The sequence below is a fragment of the Diabrotica undecimpunctata genome, chromosome 4 (assembly GCF_040954645.1).
Source record: "Diabrotica undecimpunctata isolate CICGRU chromosome 4, icDiaUnde3, whole genome shotgun sequence".
Taxonomy (NCBI): Eukaryota; Metazoa; Arthropoda; class Insecta; order Coleoptera; family Chrysomelidae; genus Diabrotica; species Diabrotica undecimpunctata.
This window is the reverse complement of record NC_092806.1, coordinates 76,925,984-76,949,868: the sequence shown is the minus strand read 5'-3', so window position 1 is coordinate 76,949,868 and position 23,885 is coordinate 76,925,984. Positions and strand designations below refer to the sequence as shown.

The following is a 23,885-nucleotide window of genomic DNA, read 5'->3' as shown; positions in this document are numbered from 1 at the left end:
TGTGTGTAATGATACTTTAGATGCGTCCCTTTCAAAATTACTATTATTATTACTTCCAGGTTTAGCGTTAGATTCAAATATGTTTAAATTATTTAATACATTATATCGTTTTTGCAAAAATTCAAAAAACCCATTAGTAGATGGCAGTTCGTTTGGATTGCGTTCGTTTTCAAAAGCGCGTCTAGTCTGATAATCTAGTTTCTTTTTTAAGATTAATACTAACAATGTGTCTAAATTGATTTCAGCCGTTAAGGCTGTTTTATCGGTGCATCAAAACCTAGGGACAGTGTTTTCTCTGTTATTTACTGACAAAATGTCTCGAAATTTGGACACGTTATTCGAAATTATGTTGCCTTTAAACTGATGGTTTTACTTTTTTTATTTTTTTGAAACTTCTGTTGAAAAATTGGAATATACTGTTTAACGTTCTATTATAACCAAACTTTTTACGCCCATCACTCGAAAGAGTTTTTTTTTCTGTAATCGTTGATTTTTGTTTCACCTTTCTGTGTCCAGTAATAATCGAGAAAAGCGTGTTCCAAATTTAAAGAAAATTGCTAAAAAATACTGAAATCTAATAGTGAAACGTGTTACTCATCATTGGGCTTAGTTTCATCGTTATCGCCTTCGTGACGTCAAATCTCATGAACGTACGGTCAGTTAGTTCGTGTTAAAACTAATTTGAATGGAGAATAATGTATTTGTTGTCATTAAACTACCCGTCGGCCGGCGGCACTGAGTAAAGATGGTCTCGCGTAAGCAGTGTGGAAAAGTAAGTGATACGCCCATTTCAAATCGCAGTTGGCTTGAACTGCTAAAACAGCCTTAAGTTTAAATTTTTAACCAAATCTAATGTTTTTTTACATGTGATATGAATCATCCTTAGTTCATGAGAATTATATTTATTCATAGTTTTTTGATCGAATAATGTACAATACCAAGAATTTAAAAGCTTATTTTTGTCTTTGTAATTATTTTTTAAATAAAAACGTTTTTGTGATGTGGGTATTAGTTAAAATAGTTAGGTAATGACTGTGAATATTGATTTACACGATTTTATTAAAAGGAAAACCATGTGTTACAATTTAACCTACATCTTACAACAACAAAACATATATATGTCTCTTGTCACCGTTCACTCTCGGTGGACACTGTTATGGTAACTTCGGTGGTATTCAGCCATGGAGCGGTGTGGCTGTTACATCCTCCCCCTTTGCACCACCCTGGCGACTCGCGGGTGGGGCAACAGAGTCTAAGCAGGAATAGAGCTCTACAGGACAGCAATGACAACGTTTTGGTCGGGGTTGTCTACGTCTGGCAATAGGGTCAGGTTCAGGTTCAGCTTCAATTTGAGCAAGGTCATCTCCAACAGGGGGGCCCATTTCGCTATCGTCTAACCCAAGGATCAAAGACTCTGGGCAGGAGACCAGTGGAGCAGGAGGGTCGGCTTCTGAGGATTTCACTGGACGACCTCTTCTACGGAGAGGTTGAACTGGAGCAGGGCACGGATCTTCTGGATCGGCATGGAAAGGCGTCAAGGCTGAGACATGATATTTTCCAGCAGGGACATCCGGAGTGTCGATGTGTGAAACTTCATAGGTTGTAGGGGACAGCATTTTGGTCACCTTGTAGGGTCCGTCACGACGCGGCGCGAACTTCGAAGTTATGGACTTAGACGCGTCACTTAGTGTATGCGAATCGACTAGCACAATATCACCTACTTCGAACGAAACCGAGCGGCGGTGGCAGTCTTTATACTTCTTACGTCTATCTTGGGATTGTTCATGTGTCTCGCGGGCTTCACTAAGAGCTTTACTCAAAGTTATTAGATAGGGCGTGATTTGTGGCACGAAGTTGTCCTTGGCTATGATGCTTCGAAAATCACGATTTGCATCATCAGGAGTTCGTAACTCGCGACCGAACGTGAGGTACGCGGGAGTGAAACCGGTTGAGTCGCACTTCACAGTGTTCATCGCGAACCGTATAGCGGGTAACTTTTCAGACCAAGACGAATGGTCATTATTTGTTAGAATAGCTAACTGAGTTTTAATGTCTCTATTTTTTCGTTCGACGGGGTTAGCTTCCGGGTGGTATACAGGTATAAGGTTCTGTTGGTACCCAAAACAATGCGCCACTTGCTGCATTACCGCACTCACGAACTGAGTACCGTTGTCACTGACGACTCGACGAGGGATTCCGTATCGTAAGATTATGTTGTCTATGAAACACTTGGCGCAGGCAGCGGCAGTAGCAGATTCTAACGGGAATAATTCTACCCAACGACTAGCAGTGTCTTCCACTACCAGAATCCATGTATAACCTTGAGGAGAGAGGGGCAAAGGCCCAAATAAATCAATAGATAGCACTTCAAACCTCTGGGACTGAACAGGGGTTTGTAGGAGACCAGCGGGTTTGAGGTTAGAGACTTTATAGCGTTGGCACTCAAGACATTTACTTACATGGTCAGAGATAATTTTCTTCATTCCAGGCCAATAGTAGCGTTTTATTATTCTTTGATATGTCTTCTCCACTCCATAATGACCAGCAGTAGCGGAATCATGGTACTCATGCAGTATGTGAGGAATACGTGTACTAGCCGCTACCAATTGGGGCTCTTCTTCATCTACTTCAGGAGTATAACGGTATAATATCCCATTGTTCATGATATATCCTCTTTCTGCCCACCTCTTGAAATCTACGCTTGTGTCAGAAGAGGGATCTTCTAAACATCTAATAATCTTGGCAACATCTGGATCATTAAGCTGCTCTTCTCGAACATCAGTAACACTAAGAGTTGGAAAATCTACTCTTACTAGATGAACTTCAGCTATGATGGGAACTTCTGTCATGGGAGGCCTTGATAGAGTATCTGCGATTACATTTTTTCTTCCTGTGATATATTCTATTTTTAGGTCATATGGCATGAGCTCTAAAGCCCATCGAGCTAACCGTCCAGTAGGGGACTTTAAGGTCATTAGCCATTTTAAGGCTTGGTGATCACTTTGCACTATTGTAGTAGCGCCTTCTAAGTATCCTCGAAATTTCTTCACTGCCCAAACCACAGCGAGAGCTTCTCGTTCTGTAGTGCTATAGTTTTGTTCAGCAGGAGTCAGAAGTCTCGAAGCATACTCTACAGGTCGTTCGTTCTCTTTCTCCCCCTGGAGAAGACATGCCCCCAAAGCATAATTGCTAGCATCTGTACGAAGTATATAAGGTAAATTGCAGTCAGCTTGTCGTAGGATTGGGGCGGAACACAATAATTGTTTCAGACATTCAAAGGCCTCTTGTTGTTCTGCTCCCCAGGTCCATTTCACATTTTTCTTGGTTAAATTCGACAAAGGTTTAGCAACATGGGAGAAATTTTCGATGAATCTACGGAACCATGAGCATGTTTGCAGGAATTTTAGCAGTTGAGTAACATTTAGGGGTGGTGTCATGTTTAATATGGCAGATACTTTATTTTCACTTGGCCGGATACCCAAAGGTGAAAGGATGTGTCCGAGATATAGGACTTCCTCACAGGCGAATGAACATTTTGCTCTATTTAGACATAATTTAAATAGGCGCATCCGGTTGAATACTTGTTTCAAATCGTCTATGTGATCAGAGAAGGATGGGGATAATATTATCAGATCATCTAAATAAGCTAGGATATTCAGATTTTGAAGACCAGCACGAAATTTATCAATCATCCTTTGGAAACTAGCGGGACTGTTACACATACCAAAGGGCATGCGTGTGTAACGAAAGGTGCCAAATGGACACACGAAGGCTGTTTTGTCACGATCAGCTGTTCGTACAGAGATTTGATGATAACCATATTTTAAGTCGAGGGTAGTCATAAATCGGGTTTCCTTTGCTGCATGCAAAATATCTTCAATACGTGGCAGAGGGTACTTATCTGCACGTGTTATTGCGTTTAAGCGTCGATAGTCTACTGTTAATCTGATACCTCCATCTCTCTTAGGCACAAGTACCACGGGTGAAGCATATGGGGACTCACACTCTTCGATTATGCCTTGAGCCAAAAGTTTATCTAACTCTTGACGCAGTAATTGCCTTTTGGGCTCTGACATACGGTAAGGTGGAACAGATATTGGTACATCATCAACCAATACAATGGAGTGTTCAGCATATGGAGTAGGGTCTATATTATATACGAATAAATCAGAATTTTCCTTAACAATGTTGTTAAGATTGGATCTTTCTTCTAAGGATAGAGAAATTCCTTCATCTACTCGTAGTTCTAAATGAGCAAGAGTAACGCTATTGACCTGGCAAGGAGAGCTGACCTGAGCTGGATCTGGAGCAAATGAGTAGGGGATATTAGGGACATCACCATAAAACCATGAGTCATTAGGAATGTCTAGAATGATGTTAGCTTTTCTTAAGAAGTCTGCCCCCAGTAAGGTACGACTATTTGTGTGTGTGGGCACAGAAATTAAGGAAATGCTATGAGAGCGGTTTTGTAAGATAACAACTAAATCAAAGACCAAAACAGTGGTAGAAGTAGTCCTACCATCCGCTAGGGTCATGTCTACACTTTTTGTGGAAAAGGGTACCTCATCCTTCAAGAGGATATCTCTTAGCTGAGAGCCAGCAATACTGCACTGTGCTCCCGAATCAAGATAACAATGACCTACATGACCTTCAATAGTGACCTGAACAATGGGTTTAGTTGATAGGTTTGTAGCAAACTGTTGGTCGACATTAACTGTTTCAGCAAGCATAAATTCAGATACTGCTGAGGATTTACTGGATGATTTGCATTTTGGACAATTACTCTTAATGAATCCAGGAGTCTTACATCCATAACACGAAATCTGATTCGAAGTAGGAAAGGTTGGTTTAGGGCTAGTATGAGAAGTTACTAGAGGAGGATTAGGTTTGGGCTCAACCGAAGATTTTCGAGAATCTGCTTCCCTGGTTCTGACTGCGGCCAATTTTCGACATTCATCCTTCACGTGACCTGGATTTTTGCAAAAGCTACACCGTACCCGTTTTGATTCGTTTTCGTTTTTAATGTTTATTTCCGGATTTTCATACGATTCTTCAGTTTGCCTCGATTCTTTTAAGAGTTCGCTAAATGTATTGATCTTATCACGTGCTACTTTTTCACGTATTCTCCTAGGCAACAAACCGTATACCATATCTAATTGAGTGGCTTCGGTTAATGTATCTGCCGGTAACTGAGCTATTATCGCGCGCGCTTTGCATACAAAAATGTCACACGGAGTTTTAGCATCTTGTTCCGTCGAAAACAGTTCCCGATACACTCTGTAGGCTGGTTTTTGAGGTCCAAAAGTTGATCGTAATAAATTAATGGCGCTGGCCCACGTGTTTACCGTATTTTTAACACCTTGAAACCACGTGGCGGCGAAACCGTCTAGCAGCATAGGTATACCCTTTAATGCGTTCGCGTCAGATACGTGGGTGCACTCTTTATAGATCTCGACCGCATCTATAAAAGCTTTTACATCAGCCCCCTTTGATCCATCGAAGCGAGAAGCGCATTTTGCTAAACTACCTGAGTCCGAAATATGCCTTGCTATTGTATTTAATAAGGCTTGAAACTGTTCGCTTGTTAAATTTACCGAAGACATTTCTGCTGATGTTGATTCGCTTGAACTAAAAACCGTCGTCGACCTAAGCGAATAACTGTGTTTATCGTTTGTTGCCGTGATTGCAAGTTTAACACAAAAATAGTAATAAAAATTAAAGGCTTACAGTTTCTGTTGCTTATTTCTTGTAAATACCCTTGAATGGAAGCTTGATATTCCCACAGGATGTTTCTGAATGGCCTAGTGGAAGATTGATATTCCCACAGGATGTTTTGAATGGTCTGTAGTGGAAGATTGATATTCCCACACGATGTTTTTGGGTGGTCTGTGCGGAGTTTCCACAGCAGTCACATACACAGTAGATTTATTGTTGTGAAGCACTAAACTAAGTGAAAATGTCCACTAATCACCTTACAATGGCGGGAGCAAAAACACTTTTTCCTGTTCACAATGAAACTTTACGATTTTCACAGTACGAACTACACTTTAAACTATTTTGCAAGTTGGGTGCCAGTTGTGATGTGGGTATTAGTTAAAATAGTTAGGTAATGACTGTGAATATTGATTTACACGATTTTATTAAAAGGAAAACCATGTGTTACAATTTAACCTACATCTTACAACAACAAAACATATATATGTCTCTTGTCACCGTTCACTCTCGGTGGACACTGTTATGGTAACTTCGGTGGTATTCAGCCATGGAGCGGTGTGGCTGTTACATTTTTAAATAATAAAATTTTTCGATAGCAAATTATAATTTGGCGTTATTTAACACAAGTGCTGTAAACAAATCAAAGAATGAATGCCATTCGTGAGCGTCGCCAGAAAAAGGTTTAATATTAAAATCTGGGGGTTTTACATTAGACAAATGATTTTGAGAAGTGTTTGAAACTCGTGAATCATCAGTGTGATCCAATAAATTTAATAATTTAGCCAAAACAATCTTAAAACTGCCGATAGTTTCCATTGCTGATGATACAAGTTCTCTTTGTGATGATTCAGTAGCATTAGTCGTTGTACCAACAACACTTAACTCCTTCGCTTGATCTAATAAATCTTGTAATTTTTTACAAGTTCCAAATAAACGATCATATTTTAATTGTATTAGCTGTTTATTATTTAAATCATCTGAATTAGTATTCAAAAAGCTTTCAATATGGGTCAGTTAGATTAATAATGGGTATTTGTGAAACATACTAGTGAAACTAACCTAACATTGACTAATACGTGAGAGTTAAAAACTCTAACCAAGACGCAACCAGCTAAGCTGGGATACAATGTGATACTGACAAATATGCGAGAGTTGTTAACTCTAACCAAGACGCGACCAGCTAAGCTGGCATACAATTTGATACTGACTATGTGACTACTTTCAATTTATCATTACCTCAGCTATCAGAAATCAGGGGAAATTTCTTCGAAATTTCTATTAGGTAGCTAATATTTGTTATTTTCATTTGTTTTAGCGTCCCTATATTTTCCTATGACTTTGTCATTTATTTTTTGCCTGTCTAAGTAATAAAATCTCCCAACAGCACAATTTCTTTGTGGCCATTTATATTTTCAATATATTCTGATGTTTCGTAGAATATTTGTTTCTCTGTTTTTGATGCACTATCTGATGGTGAATATATTCCAATGATCTCGAGATCGTACCCTTTCTACTTAATAGATACTGTTAAAAATTCTCTCATTGATTTGCTTCCAGATTTTCAGGTTTCCTTCCAAGTCTTTCTTAAAGTAAAAAGTAAAAAAACAACTCGTTTAAAATGAGTTGGTTCGCACAGATAGTGCTGTAGAGTTCTTCGATACCCAATTGTATATTTATTATAAATGTTTATTTAATATAACTATGAGTAATTGTTATACTTACATTCAGCAATGTTACGTTCCAGAAATCTTTCCATACTTGAATAACTGTGTTCTTAGGGAGTTCAACGCCATTTGTAAATACTTCTTCCCATACAATAGATTGATATTGTAAACTGTCTATCATATCAATGACTTTTTTAATGTAAAAACTTTCCAAATCTTCAAAATTTGTTATACCTTTTTCTTTCATGAAGTCAACAATTTTGGAAGTATTTCCCCTAAAAATATAAAATTATCTGTACGTATTCTTTGTTATGCTAGAAAACCGATTTATTCTCACGAGAAATAATAGTATTAATGGCTTTCAAACTGGACATAGACAGATAGTATTTTAAACTGGCAAGAGTGCAACTGTATGTCTAGGAGTAGCCTTGTCTATTTTTCTACTCAGTTTGTAATATTCTTAAGTAAATATGTTATTATCTGTATACGAAAAAGAGTTTATTATCAACAAAACTTATTATTCTCATAAGAACATTGGTCACCATAAGAAAAATTTGGTGGTATTGGGTCCTAACTCTAAAAGTTACTTAGACGATAGGTCCTTAAGAGGTGTACCTGAGAACAGAACAGACTATTCCAATTTATGCCAATATTAAAATTAATGAATATTTTTCATTAGGAAAATAGTAAAGACAGTAGGAATTAATTTAAGAGCAGTTCGAAATGTCTTAAAAAACTAATGAATTAATTCCTCAGCAGATAATATCGACTAACAAAGCAATTTGGTGGTTATCTTATTTTACCGTTTTAGTCCTAAATATAAATTTATTGTATATAGATTATATTCCTATTTTGTGCGTAATAAAATACGACACTAAATACATAATATGAGAATCTTAAGATACTATTTTACACGACTGTGCTTTATTCTTCAAATGTTTTTTGTGTCATAATTGTATTGGAAATGGTAAAATCACCTTGAGTTATGTTAATTTCAAATAGATTCAGAAAAAAATTAAGAGACGATTGAAATAATTTTAAGTCTTGAAATCTATTTGGGAATTCAGTCAATATTTCTTCTAGCTTTTTTATATACTCGTTGAGGTTTGCTTGTTTAATATGGGAACTAATTTTTTTAATTACAGGAAAATGCCAAAATATTTTATTTTTAATGTCCTTTTGAAAAAGTTGTAATCAAGTCTGAAAACTTAACACACACTGTGGAGGTCAGATATTATTTTATCTTTTCCCTGCAATTGTAAATTCAGTGTTTGTAAATGTTCCAAATTCGGAAAGCAAAAAGGAATTCATGGAGAGGATTTTGCGATTGGGTTACATATATCCCGGCTTGCTATCAAATGCATAAAATATTCTCAAAGGATGGTGCTATCATTATATAAGTAGGTTTCCTAAATAAAGCTAATGGAGAATTTATGGAGACCGAAGAGAAAAGTCTAAGTGAACTCACAAACATGCACTTTTCGGCCTCAACTATTCTGAATAATGCAGGTAGGCAAATCAACATAGACCAAAGGCCGACTAGGCCAAGTTCCATAGATTGGGAAATAGCCACAGCAATCACAACACCAAGATAATTAGATGAGCTTTAAATCAATTTCAGTTTTCTGAAACAGATGGCAAATATCAGATACTTTTACATATAAGATAAGAGGTGGTTCAGCTTGGTGGGTGGTACCGGATATATGGCAAAAGGATAAAGTTATATACTTGCCTAAGGTAGGTAAAGTCTCAGATCCAACCCAAAGCCATATAGACCAATAGCGTCTTTTCTATTAAAAACGCTGGTAAGGCTTTCTGATAGGTACATAAGAGACGAAGTGCTAAAATAAAATTCCTCTAAGTAATCGTCATTATGCATACTAACCTGGAAAGTATCCTAACCTTATCTGAAAGTATATGAGGACAAATATATAGCAATGGCCGCTTTTTTAGATATTAAAGGGGCATCTAATAATGCTACCATCAACTCTTTGGTTAAAGAATGAGTAGACGAGGCACACCTACGATAATATGCAGATAAGGGTTTCCTTGAAGAATAGAATAGTAATACCGACTCTGGGTAAAGCAACTATCAAAACAAGAACAGGTGGAGGCTGTCCACAAGAAGGAATTCTGTTACCTCTACTTTGGGTAACCTTGGTAGGTGATCTTCTCAAAAATCTATCCACAAAAGACTTTTATTGTGTAGGATACGCTGACGATATTGCAATCGTTGCCAGGGGCAAATTTGCCTAGGTTGTATCTAGCAATCCTAAATATGAGTTGATAACCGGTGCAAACAAGAGAGATTGGTAATCAAAAGAAAGTATTACAAGGCCTAAAACCACCTGGAAGGTTTGCTGGGAGGAATAGAAATTAAATTTGCTAAAGAAACAAAACACCTAGCGGTATATTTTGATCATAGGCTTACATGGAATACTCACACACTGAAAACCACATGTTAAACTGAAACCACAGCTACTTTGTCATTTAGTAGATGTAAAAGAATATGCGGTACGAATTGGGGACTCAACCACAAAATGATACTATCTATGGTTATACACTATAACTATGGTTATTATTATTATTAATGATAACTTATGATACAAAGCTAAGATAGATCTGTGATGCACAGATTAATACATAGTCAGCAACACATGAACCAGACACATAGTGCTGTGCATAGAAAGCTAATCGAGGAGTTCAAAGCAGATATTATTATGGGTCAACCCATCGATCCAACAGATACGAGGTATAGCTTTGACAATAAATTCAAAATTAATATACCAGGCAGAGAAGACTATAAGAAAGGTGTACCCATACAAGTGAAGCTACCTGGTACACTAACGGCTTCGGAGGGTGTCGGAGCCGATATATTAGGGACAAAGCAAGGGATACATTTCCAGGTAAGTCTATCAAAGGATGTTACAATTTTACAGGTGGAAATAATGGCAATCCATTACTACATGGAAGTAATAGAAAGGCAGAAAAGAACTCATCGTTCAATTGTCATCTTCACAGATAGCCAAGCAGCGCTTATGACACTTAGTTCTGTAGAGATTAATACTAAGCTAGTATGAGATTGTGTGAGTGCCCAAAATAAGCGTAGGCACTGTTTCTAAAATCAAAGTATAATTTTTATTTTTGCATAGAATTTTTTATTAAAAAACCCGCAAAAACATAAGGCAAGACCCATGATACAATAAATGTTGGGCATGTGCTAAATAATAACTACAGCCACAGTTGGATAGGATATGGTACTATGGAATGGCCCCTAATATATCCACTACTTACTCCACTGGACCATTTTTTTAGGGTACATCAAGAATATAGTATACAACGATAAACCCACAAGACAGAATAATTTGTATACACAATGGCTTTACAATCATTAGATCTGAAATGAAAAATATTGGATAGTTCTTTATTAATCGCATATAACTGGGTACATAATGGGAAACATATTATTAGCTAAATATTATTTTGGACCACGATGAGCTATAAAATTCAAGTAATTATTACTATAAGTTACTATTTTTACTATAATGTTATAGCATACGTTTTATTTAATCTTTGACATTTTGATTTATGTTTATAAAATTAGATTATAATTTTTGTTTGTTAGATATCAGTAGGCATACAAAATTTATTAATAAAAAATCTACGAGAACCTCTATAGTTCAAGAAATCTATAGTTCTTCTCAAAATATTTACAAAACAAAACATGATGGGTATATACAACCAGGTATCAGAAAAAAGTCTGTAATATTCTCTACAAAATTAAATACCAATATACAGGGTGTTCCGTTTAAAAAATGAGAAAATTTTATATTTAAATATAGTGATTACACTGTATATTGTATAGCTAGATGTAAAATATAATAAATTATATAAAAATTACAGCACACTAGAAAAACTTTGACATATCATTAACATTTTTATTATCTTGGAAACCTAATCCACAGCTCTTTAAATATTACCATTTTTCTTAATAAAAGTATAAATATTTCGGAAAGTATCAACTTAAGACTTTAAGACTTATAAAACCTTATACAAATACTTCATATTAAAAATAAATCAAAAATGCTTTAATATACAGGATGTTCGATTAAAAAAAACACGCAACTTTGGTTCATTCCGTTGTTACGACTGTGTAATCGAGAATAATTTTAAATTATAGGCCTATTAAATACACATAATTTTTGTTTTAAACATTGTTGGTAGATACTCCTTAGTTTAGCCATAGCAAAAGAAAACCAGAGGTTTGGCGCACCCTGTATATATTTATATATATAAAACTTGATAATAGTACGTACCAACATTCAAATCCTACTTCGTCACCACCAATATGAATATATCTGTCAGCAAAAGTTTCATGAATTTCTGTAAATAGATCGTAAAGAAATTCATAAGTCGTATCCGTAGTCGGATCGATGGGCCCATAGTTTCCTGTAAGTTCTCCTCCACACGCAGTTAATATTTCGGGATGAGCTACGCCCCAAGATCTTGTATGTCCTACAATAATAAACTACTATATATTTTTCCTTGAATCTAACACTAAACACTTCTGGGCTTTCAAAGTTATTACTATTTAACATTTTATTTTTGTTATTGCGTGTGCCTACGGGCTTTGGTGGCAGTAGCCATATCAACGGGTTATTGTATGTATGGTGGAAACAGCTCGGGTACGATCCCGGCACATACACAAGAAATTTTTCAAATTTTTAATTTAACTGAACTGCCATCGTGCTTCGAAGAACACGTAAAGCCGTCGGTAGGGTAATATAAGTAATTGTTAATACTATACATTAAACACATAATATTTTTAATAATTTCAGTTTCTCATCAATTCTTAGCAGGCTTATATCACCGATAGTCAATTAGTAACTATACTCACAAGCCAAACGTCTTAGGCAACTAGACTGAATTCTCTGCAATAAACATCAAACCGAAGATTGTTAAATAGGCTATAAACCACATTGCTCTATGTAAATCTCCAGGTGAGGATGCAATACTTCCAGCTATACTACAAAAAGGATTGGACATCTTATTACCCATCCTAACAAAGATCTTTAGGACTGGCATAGCACTGGGTTATATAACAATAATTTGGATAATTTTAAGGGTAGTGTACATACACAAAATAGGGCGATAAGATAACATCTTACCTAAATCATACAGGCCGATCAATCTTACATCATTTCTATTGAAGACAGTAGAAAAAAATCTTGATAGACATATTTAGGAGTGCTATTGAGCGATCCTCCTCTCAATGGGAACCAACATGCAAATTAAGAAGGAAAATCAAAAAACAGCACTGGACGAAGTACTTAGTTCAGAAAATCAGTCACACCATTTATAATGAAGAGATTGCATAAAGCAATGCTGGACAATAAGCGTATTCTGACAGAACTATATAACTGCAAGAAGAGGAGATTTTAGCTAAAAAAGCTAAGTTGCTTTTCCCCTCTTGTTGTCACTTCTGGTAAATTACTTGATCTCGCTCCTTAACGTATACGGGCTAGAAGTACAAGCCCAAGCAGATGATCTAGTAATTATGTTAAGAGGAAAATATGATAATGGCATTTATTAAATATTAAATATCCTTCCTAGGTATTGCGACACGTCTAGTGGTCAAAGAGGCGAATGTCAGACATCTAGGAACAATTCTAGGTAAGCCACATTAATTATTTTGATAGAGTAAGTGACAACGAAATACGATAATTTTTATTAATCGGACATTTGAACATTGAAAAATATGTTTTTTCTTTTCTTATAAAAGTATCAGATAGCTTGTAGTATTTTAGTTTTAGAATTTTGTTTGTGCTATTGCATTTCTTTCTCTTTTAATAAATCATAGTACCTTTGAAAAGCTTTTGAACTCTTAGTGTTTAAGATATTTCTAAATTACAGTATAAAGTGTTTATATTTGTATTTAGCAACCATAAGTTTGTTCACGCTCTTTTAGGACGTTCTTCATGTTTGTCATATTAACTTATTTTACATATGAATGTAAATAGCTTTGGATCCAAGTCACATGTCGAAAGTCATAATGAAATATTTCTAAATCATAAACAGTATTTGAACGAAACCGTAATGTAAAATGTAATGTGCCTCCATTAAGTTGTCGTTTCTATTTCTTACTTAGTACTTGATATTCTCAACCTTACATTAACGTCATATCGCACGCCTAGAACAACACTGCACTAATCCAAATAGCTCATTTTTCAGAATTGACAAAAAACGGGTATGTCATGTTATATCAGAGTAATTGGAAAGGTTCCAAACATTTCATGAGAAGAATGCATTGCGTATATATTATACTATAGTTAGGTAGGTAAAAATAAATAAATAAAAAAAATTAAAACTTTTTTGAGTTAATTCACTATTACGGAATGACTTCACTAAATAAAAAATAATTATTTCGAGTTGCGTGCCTATTACTGATTGATTTTAAAATAATGCACTGTTGTTTTACTGTTGGTTGATAAGGATTTAATTTACAATAACGACGTATTCGTTTATTTCTTACATATTTACAGTAAAATAAAACACCAAAACATACTAAAATAACAACATATTTTTTCCATAGGGTTACATTAAATAAACAAAAAATGTAAGACCAAACAATAAAATAAGAAACACACAAGTCATTTTTTTCAGTTTTAACCAACATAAAAACTATTATCTATTATCTATTGCAAAATATATAATTAGGTATTATTATTATTTACCAGTAATTATTAATTAAGTAAATTTAATCAGTCTTATTAAAGTCTTCTTAGAATCATTTATGTATCAACATCACAAATTTGATTAAACTACTGGTATATTCACTAGCTAAAAGTAAACAATATTTTTTTAAACTACTGGTATATTCACTATCTAAAAGTAAACAATATTGTTTTTATAAAAATAACTATAAAAATGAAAAAAGCTTCTTAGAGGTACAACTAACGCCATAGGAACTTGAGTCTCGGTTTTTAGCTGGTATAAACTATTCTATTGCAGTCTTATAAAAGGAGTTAACATAAGTAGCGATTATTATATTTTTTTTCAATTAGCTCTTTAATATCTTTTTTTTTTATTTTCGCCTAAAGACGACTTTTGAGGATATGCTGTAAACAACATTGGAGAAAAATCTTGGTCTTTGAACCGCCTTTAACGATTTCGTACACAGACTTTATTAAAGTCGGTATATTCATCCGATGTTTTGTAGAAGAAAGCTAGAGGGTGTTGCTTTTCAACGCGTATGTTTAACGTCATGCCATTTGACTTGATTATTACCCTCATCTGTATTGAAATTATTGCTCCAAGATTCTTGAAGAACTTTAAGCTCGTAAAAATCTTCGAATGTTAACTCTTTTACCAGATAAGGCATTCCTGTTTTTTTGGCAGTGCGAATTAATGTAGCATATTGCTGTGGGCAATAAATAGGGTCAGACCCTAAATATCTTTTTATCTGTTTTTCTATGACAATGTGAATATTATCCCCTTCATTTTGTGAGTGTCCACGGATCAAAAATTTATGGGTTATAGATTTAACTCTCAGATTATGGACTGCATAAGCATAGACAGATAATAAGTTTTTATTTTTTTGTTGCATAGAGCAATTATCACTGTTAAATACAATATCTACGTCAGTATTAAAAACACTCTTTTCAAGTACCATTTGAATGTAAATAAGAACGCAACTACCTACCTCAGTGGCACCACGCTTGGCTTCGGTCTCATCCCAAAAATAACATACAAAATTCTTTACGTTTAAATCACTTACTGTAAAGTTAAGACAGTTAATCCTAGATTTATAAATGAAAAGACAAACTTGGCCTTTGGGAACCTGCATGACTGCCTACAGGTCGTATACAGCTACGATGAGGTCATTTCTGTTTTTGTCAGCTTCTTTTTCTAATCTGGACAATTCTTTTTCTTTGAGATGGCTATTATAACTGTCCCACAGTTTTGCCGTACCCTCATCATTGTCATTTCTATAGCTTTCGCATAGGTCGCACTAATCTTTCTTGGGGATGTGAAAGAAAATATTAAACTCCTCATTGCAATTTCTACTCAAAGTTGAAGCTGAAGTAAGGGTTAAACTATTTTCCTCTCGTATGGTTTTGTAATCTTGATACAAATCTACCAAACAATTATCACTTGAGATGTATTCCCTAGTTGTTTGGACTCTTAAATAGTGGGGCTCTATTATAGGAATCGAATTTATAAAATTAATCAGACTATTTTTAATTTCAGTGACAATTTTGCGCTGATTACCATGCTTTCCACGTGCATCAGGTTCCATAAAACCATCACGTGTTTTCTTTGAAAGGGCTGTTTTAATATATCTATCACAAATGCACAGCGTTGTTTTAAAAAACTCTTTACATACTCTAACTTTAACGTTATTTATTTTAAAATAGTAAGCTGAATTCAAAGCCCTTAATTTTTGAGAAGTTATGTATCTATAATTTGGTTTAATGTCTTCTGTATGTCTAACTATGTATTCTCTTTGCCTCTCTAAATTGCCTAGCGCCAAATCTGTTTGAAAATACTCTGTCTTAACGTTTCGTCTATTTTCGTTTTGCAATTTAACTTACACTTGTCGCCGCAAAGTGGACGTATTTGACGCTCAGCGATCATTTTTGTAGGATTTGTTAACGAAACATACGCATTACCTGTATTCCGCAATGTTTTGGCAATCTTGGACATCCAGCCAAAAGGAATTTTTATTTCTCTTCATAATTTGGGTTCGCTAATTGGTGGAGCAGTCTCACTAGCAGATGTTGAAGGTATGGCTGCGTGAGTAAAATGGAAATTATCTTAACTGTTTGCTGAAGAAGGACCTGGTCTAGCAGATGTATTATCGGATGAACTACTTAAGCTACTTGAACTCGACGAAGATGAGCTGGAGTCTGACGACGAACTCGAAGAAGAAGGTGATCTTCTAGGGATTACAAGGAGTCGAGAAATATGCTTGGGCACAACAAAAGTGGGATCTGCATCCGAATCATCTATAAACTCTTCTTCATCGCTAGTTTGTGGTAAATAAGAATAGCCTACCTCTTTGTCTGATGATCCATGAGAGAATACGGCTTCTGTTGTTGTCTTGTCGGTTGACGCTTCAACGTAAAAGTTCCCGGTATCCCCTTGAACGCTGTTTTGTTGAACAGAAGGTTTACTATCTTTTATTTTTGCTTCTCTGGCCTTTTCCAGCAGTAGAAGACCACGGCCTCTCATCATCTGCAAAATAACAATTATTAATTTAATTTATTGAACAATAGTGCATTATCTCAAAAAATAATAATTTATCTGAATGTTAATAGAAATTAATACTAATTCAGACAATATTTCCCTTATTTTACAGAATAAGTAACTATACAGTGTATAAAGATATAATTTATTATAATTTTTGATTGTAATTAGGATGTTATTAAAATTTACCATTAATAGTGCATTATTTCAATTATGTTTACTTTTCGAGAACAATACTGAATTATTTTAAAATAATACAAAAAAAATCTTACCTTTGCCAACAATAGAGCACTATTTCAAAATAGTATCAAACAAGCGTTTTAACACAGTCACCAATACAGAATTATTACTAAATAATTCAACAAACTGTTTGTTTTTTATTCAACAACACTATATTAACTGAAAAAAATTCACTGTTGCATAATCGCTGTACGTCCGGTCTCTAGGTCTAACAAGCTGCAACTCGCAATAATTGTCTATACGTGGTATCAGCCTATTCGTGCCGTCACCAAGAATAGAGACTTAGTGTGCCACCTGTTGGATATGTTATTAGATATAAATACACCGGTATTTGTGGTATATGCGGCATTTTTTTAACTTGGCTATTATAATTCAGTGTTGTTCTCTGTGTGCGATATATCTGTACTAATAAAACTGTCCCATAGTGTCTAACCATAATTTTTCTAAGAGTTTTTGTTTTTAACATTATTTTTGTCCTCTTTTTGCCCGGTTTTATGTCTGCTGTATGTGTCATTATTGGTCTGATGACTGTAAATTCTGCCTTCCTTTTTTTTCCCGATATTTTTTTTCTCCATATTGTTTTATTCAGGCAACCTGAGGCTCCGTTTGCTCTATTAATTTGATCTTTTACTTCTGTTTAGAGCTTTCGGCAGCTAAATAGTGCGAAGCTTAGATATTTAAGCTCCACCACTTGTTCTATTATCTGACCTTTCAGATCCAATTCACATCTTAGGAAATTTGCTGGTATAACCATGCTTTTTTGTCTTTTTTGGGGAAATTAACACGTTAAATTAAATTGATGCAACATACGTTATAAATCATCTTTAGTTCGAGAGAATATAATTACGTTGTCTTCATAGCAGATTATTTAAAGTTGTTTTTCTCCAATTTGATATCATTTTTTTGTTCTTACTTTTTTAATAATTCATCCACAATCAGGTGGAACAATAAAGGACATGAAATCTCCCTCTCTTATCCTATTGCCAGCTTTAAGTGAGCCACCCCGTGTGGAGGCGGACCGTTCTAGTAGAATACATTCACAGTTTCTCCTGCTCATCGTAAAAGGCGACTAATTGGAGCAGCTGTCCGCTGATCTTTAACCCAGTTCTTAACTTGTCCCTGTGTGATAGTAAATACTTCCAACTATCATACGACACTTACCCCTACCCATCATACATGTCCTGATAGCCAACTCTATACCAGAGGAGAAAACCTTCACGAAAATAAAAACCAGTAGAGGTGAAACATAGACTTCACTGAAAACAAACGGATATGCATAGGACAGGCGGCTATACATCATCCTAATATACCGCCACCCTAGCCTCAAGGTGTAACACCATCGTGCCAAAGGGATGCATGGCTCATGGGTAACATAGTGGGCTACAGGCGATGTCCAAGGGAGATGGCGAACCCGAGGGGAAAATATCGTTGGCGGTGTAAGGGCGCACTGCTTCATTGAAGCGATCAGCTCGAACCAACTCATAGGAAATGAAGAAATGAATAAAACAACACGGACTGAAACTCGCGGCAGAGAAAACCATTTATCCTTCTGGAGGGTCAAAGAAACAGACAAAGTATGAAACTACAATGTGCGGGGCATGTCTAACACCCAAGAAACACATAAAGTAAGTAAAGTAAGTGGAAGTAATGTTGCACCAGAATGCAAAGTTAGGGAGCACATGCTGGAGGTGTGCGACTGCGTTGGAGAGGGTAATGCCTAATATTAAGGGACTCAAATCTGAAAGGAGAAGGGAGTTACACGGTGTTGCAGTCGAGCGTCCTCTACGCGCCAACCAGTCTGGAGTGGGTGGTTTTGATGATTCATACGTTTTGATAAGAGGCGAAAAGTGAGGTAGATTGTATGAGTTAGACTGTGTGAGTCAGACTGTCGTAAGAAGGAAACGCCTGACTGAGAGTGATGCCATACTAGGAGCGATGAGAGTCTCTTATCCATTTATAATGCTGTGAATGACGAAAATGAAAACGAAAACATGTTAATGCCAAAGTCAACTAACTCTATGGACATTCAAGTCTGTGGCCGACGTAAAAATAGATAAAATAAAATAGTTGAGACATCTAGGGCATGTCAGACGACGTGCATAAGAGGATAACGACGCCCAACTCAGGACATAGATGATTGGAAGGACTTGTCTCGGGCTCTAAGGAGCTGTAGTGCCATTGGATCATGAAACTGATGAATATGAGATTTTAGACAACGATAGAAAAAGAGATAGCCTAAGAAAAATATAATATTTGTTTTTAGTTTTAAAAACCTAATTTATATAAATATTTTCTTACCTGGAGTATCAAATTCTGGAATGACTCTAATACCTTTTAATCTAGCATGTTCTATTATTGTCTGTATATCTGCATATGAATATACTTGATAAGGGGTATATGCTCCTTTTTCACTGAAAAAAAAAAGATAGTATTAAATTAAAAACTTATAGACTTAGGTAGATTAAATTAAGTTACCTCCAATTTGAACAGTAGAAAGAATGGTTTCTGAATTTAAACGTGACCATACATGTTTTGGACATCTACGTGAAGGATGTTCAAAAAGTGTATCTTAAATACGTAGAAAATCTCAGATTAACCGAGAGAAATTAATTAAAAAAATTATTATATATATATATATATATATATATATATAGGATATATAATATATAAAATATATAATATAATATATATATATATATATATATATATATATATATATATATATATATATATATATATATATATATATATATATATATGCTGTGGCTTGGTTCTTATACGACTAATATTATGTTCAATTTATGGTAATATGGTAATATGGTATAGTGGCAATTAAACATAATTCACAAAAAAATTTTGATTTTTAAGTTTATACATATATAAAATTTGTTATTGCCAACTTTATATGAATTAAGTTCAAAGGAAGTATGAAAAGTTTGATTTTTACTCCAAATAATTATATTATTCTAAATTATACCTATTAACTTACATTCAACTAACCGCTAATTGGTGCACAATATTTTTTTTTAATTTATTTTTGCTAATCCATTGCGGTTTGTCTTTTGTTGGCATCTGATATACAGACCACACTTTGGTCAATCAGCTAAATAGAGTTAATAATTATATTTCTGATTCTTTGTTATCTAAATTCTATAAGGTTCCTATTAAATTATTTAAATATAGAAATGAATCTCAAAGCAAATTTGCAGGTAAAGCCATAAGTTAAACATATATTTTCACTTTGATGTACTTGCCTTAATGGGAAATGGTCAAAGAATTTGTCCATATTTGTAAGCAAGGAATAATATAGTACACAGTGATGAGGCCTTCTAACTACAGCTCTTTCTTTTATTTTTAAGAATTTTAATGTATATGAAAGTGGTCACTTTTGAAATTACAGGTTAGTGACATTATTCATATTGAGTTTCACGTGGAATGAAACCAGGTTGTGTTCTCTTTTTTGTTTTTTTAGAGACATTTTTATCTCTTCTCTGCTTATCTATTTTAATTAAATAGTTACTGTTTGCATAGTTTTTTTATTTCTATATCATACTAAAATTGTTTTACAGTTTTTTAGCTATTGTAACGAGCTTTTAGAAAGCTTTAAGAGCTTTTAGGAAGCTTTTAGAGCTTTTCGGGACCTAACTTTATCAATTCAAGGTTAATTTTAAATTTTTTCCCTTTGTATAAAACTACCTTGTCATTTATAAGTAATTATAATTAATTGTGTACCATATTGATTTTGCTACTTTGTTTTAACAATACAATGTTTTGTTTTTAATTGTATGAATTTATTTAAAACTGAACATATCTTGCATGGTGCCCATTATTAGTCTTATTCCTAAAATTCACTGAGAATAACTAATCCTTGGTCAGACTAATTTAAGCCCTATGCCTTCCTATCCACTATCAGAGAAGACTCTAATTTCTATATAGTCTGATTTTACAATATTTATTATAAATCAAGGCTTTAGAATATAGTTTGTTACAACACGTGAAAGATATACAGAGGAACAGATATATGAGCGTAGAGAGAAATATCCGGATATATAAAGTGTGTAAGACCAGTACTAACTACGCAGTGGACACAAACGTCGCTAATAAAAAGATTGATAAGAACTACAGAAATGATAGTATTAAAAACGAAATGGGCAAAAACACATAAACACAAATCAAAAAGATCACTAGGAAGACTCCCAAAGAGGTGGTATGACAGGTGGACATAAATATCACAAGAGCTAAAATGGTATAATAAATAGGACCATGTCCTGGAAGAAGAAGAAGATAAGATTACTGGATCAAGGGTGTTAAAGCTAGTTTATGTCAAGTATTGATTAATCTAGTTATTTTAAATTGGTTGGTTGTCAAAATTTCTTTGAAGAGTACAGTCTACATTGTTGACTCCGAGAAAATATTGTGAAATTACCAACCAAATAATAGTTTTCCGAAGCTTGAAGTTTCTTACTTAAAGTATAGAGAGTATAAACAAAAAAGGAAGTTAAATAAGAGCCAAATTTAAAGAAAAATTTATAAATATTTTTGATTTGATAGGTTAGGTGACTGCATGCTTTTGTTTTAAACTTTCAAGCATCCTTTGATTCAAATTAAATTCATAAAGCCCCCAGATATCTGAAAGATGTGGAGAAAGATATTAAAGAGTTAAATAAAATAAATATGATAAAGGTTCCAAATAGATACGACATATATGGGGCCATTCGAAATATATATGGAAGCCAGGAAGGATCAGTTAAATGTTGGAAATTATAATTATTTAGCAATTGCAAGAGAAATGTTTGATTTACAACTAAACGATATCTTTAAGACTTACAAGAAGAGGATAAATAGATTTAGTGTGGTATTTAAAAATAGAAATGCAGCAAATATGTTTTTTCAAAATAATTTGCTAAAAGAAAAAGGTTATGATGTATTTATACCCAACAAAAATGTTACATGCAAGGGAATAATCCAATTTATTTACAAAAAATTTAGTGATGATGTCTTGCTAAAATGCTCAGAACCAAATACTTAAAACTGTAAAATTATAAATGTGAAGAGATTTAAAATAAAAGTAAGTGCATAGGCCTCTGCCTTATATTATGCCAGTGATTCAGTGCTACAAATGCTTGAATTATGGGCATACAAAAAATTTATGTAAAACAAAAAATAACAAATGTATTAATTGTGCGGAAATTCACGATTTTAATCCAAGATGCATAATGAAATGTGTACATTGTCATAGTGACAATCACAATAGTACAAGTAGACAATGTCCAGAGTATACCAAACAAAAAAAATAAGGGAGATGATGTCTCTAGAAAATATATCTTTCTTTGAGGCAATAGAGAAGATACCTAAGGTTAAAAATAATAATAAATTCAATGTGCACCCTTTGGATTTTCCCAGCTTGCCAGCTAAGGAAAATTCAGATACAGACATACCCCTAAAGTCACGCAGAACAGCGTATGTAGCCAATCAAGTAAAGACAAATACATATAGTGCTGCAGTCAAAGCAAAGAAAAGACCAGCCCCAGACCAGAGCGCAAAGAAAAGAAATTCAGAACATAATGAATTTTTATTAAATCCTAATGGAAGGGATGACTCTCAGTCTCTCCAGGTTATAATGAATATGGCTACTAAATTAAACAAAACAGATAGAGAACATGTTCTTAATTTTATCACAAAATTAAAAACAGAAAATGTTGATTCATCAGGATGACTCAAGTTAATCAATATAACAAAGCACAAGGATGTTTCACACTCATGCAGTGAAACATCAGAAGTCTTAAAGCAAACTATGATAATTTAAATATATTTATTAATGATATCGAACCAGATATAGTTCTATTAAATGAAACCTGGACAGATAATAGTTTTATCTTTAAAATAAAAAATTATTATTAATATAGAGGTGATAGATATGATGGATATGGTGGCATCATGATTTTAGTTAAGAATTGCTTTGATCCTAATAGTATAGGAATATCCGACTGTAGTAGTGGAGAAATCTTAAAATAATAGGTACAAGACTGACAAAATTTAAATTAAATGTCATTAATATTTATAATCCATCTGGTAAAAAGATCACAAAACCATTATGAAATAATATAGTTCAAAATATTGGTACACCCGTTATAATTATGGGGGATCTAAATACTCATGATCCATTATGGAGCTGTGCTATTAGTGATCATAATGGAAAGATAATAAAGGAATCCTTAGAGGAAGATCAATAAGTAATAATAAATGATGGAACCCCTACTAGAATGGTATTGCCTGGTCAGAATCCATCAGCAGTAGATCTAACCATTGTCAGTCAAAATATTGCAACCAAGTGTCATTGGTGGGTATATTCTGACACTGGACGTAGTGATCATTTTCCAACAGTATGCGAATACAATCAAATTCAGATATCTACAAGTCCACCGCCATGTAGAAAACGTAATTTTAAAAAAGCAAAATGGTCTAGATATGCAGATACTATTGAAAAGAAAATTCATGTTCTACATGATGTAAGATATGATGAATGTTATGAAATAATCAACTCAAGCACACAAGAAAATATTTCATATCATATGTACAAGCCGAACGGTAAGAGTGTACCCTGGTGGGACGATGAATGTAAGCAATTGATATTAAAAAGAAAAAAATCAATTAAGAATTACATTGAAAATCAGACGTTGGAAAACTACATAAATTGTAATAAAGTAAAGGCTTTTGTGAAAAGGCAACTTTACATTAAGAAAAGGATGAGTTTTAGAGTATTTTGTGGGACCCTTAATCGAGATACACCAATTAGGAAAATCTGGAATACAGTTAAGAAATTTAAAACATTTTTTGGCAATAGAAATACAATTTCTCCCAATAAAGAAATTTGTATAAATATTCTAAACAGCTTAACCTCTGTAAATTTCCTTTTGAATGGAAACAAACATTAATATTACCTTTTTTGAAACCTACTAAATGCTCAGATAATACAGAGAGCTATAGACCAATTACCCTAACTTCATGTGTAGGTAA

At 34.2% G+C, this 23,885-nt stretch overlaps 1 protein-coding gene across 1 annotated transcript in view; it reads right to left on the bottom strand.

Annotated features, from left to right (window-relative positions):
• LOC140439706 (beta-hexosaminidase subunit alpha-like) overlaps window positions 1-23,885 on the bottom strand; it is a 60,815-nt gene that overhangs the window by 9,293 nt on the left and 27,637 nt on the right. The window contains exons 5-7 of the mRNA XM_072529796.1: window positions 19,167-19,279; window positions 11,696-11,894; window positions 7,438-7,654 (exon numbers count right to left, since the gene is read on the bottom strand). Of these exons, the coding sequence (XP_072385897.1) occupies window positions 7,438-7,654; window positions 11,696-11,894; window positions 19,167-19,279 (529 nt within the window). The remainder of the gene's footprint in view (window positions 1-7,437; window positions 7,655-11,695; window positions 11,895-19,166; window positions 19,280-23,885) is intronic.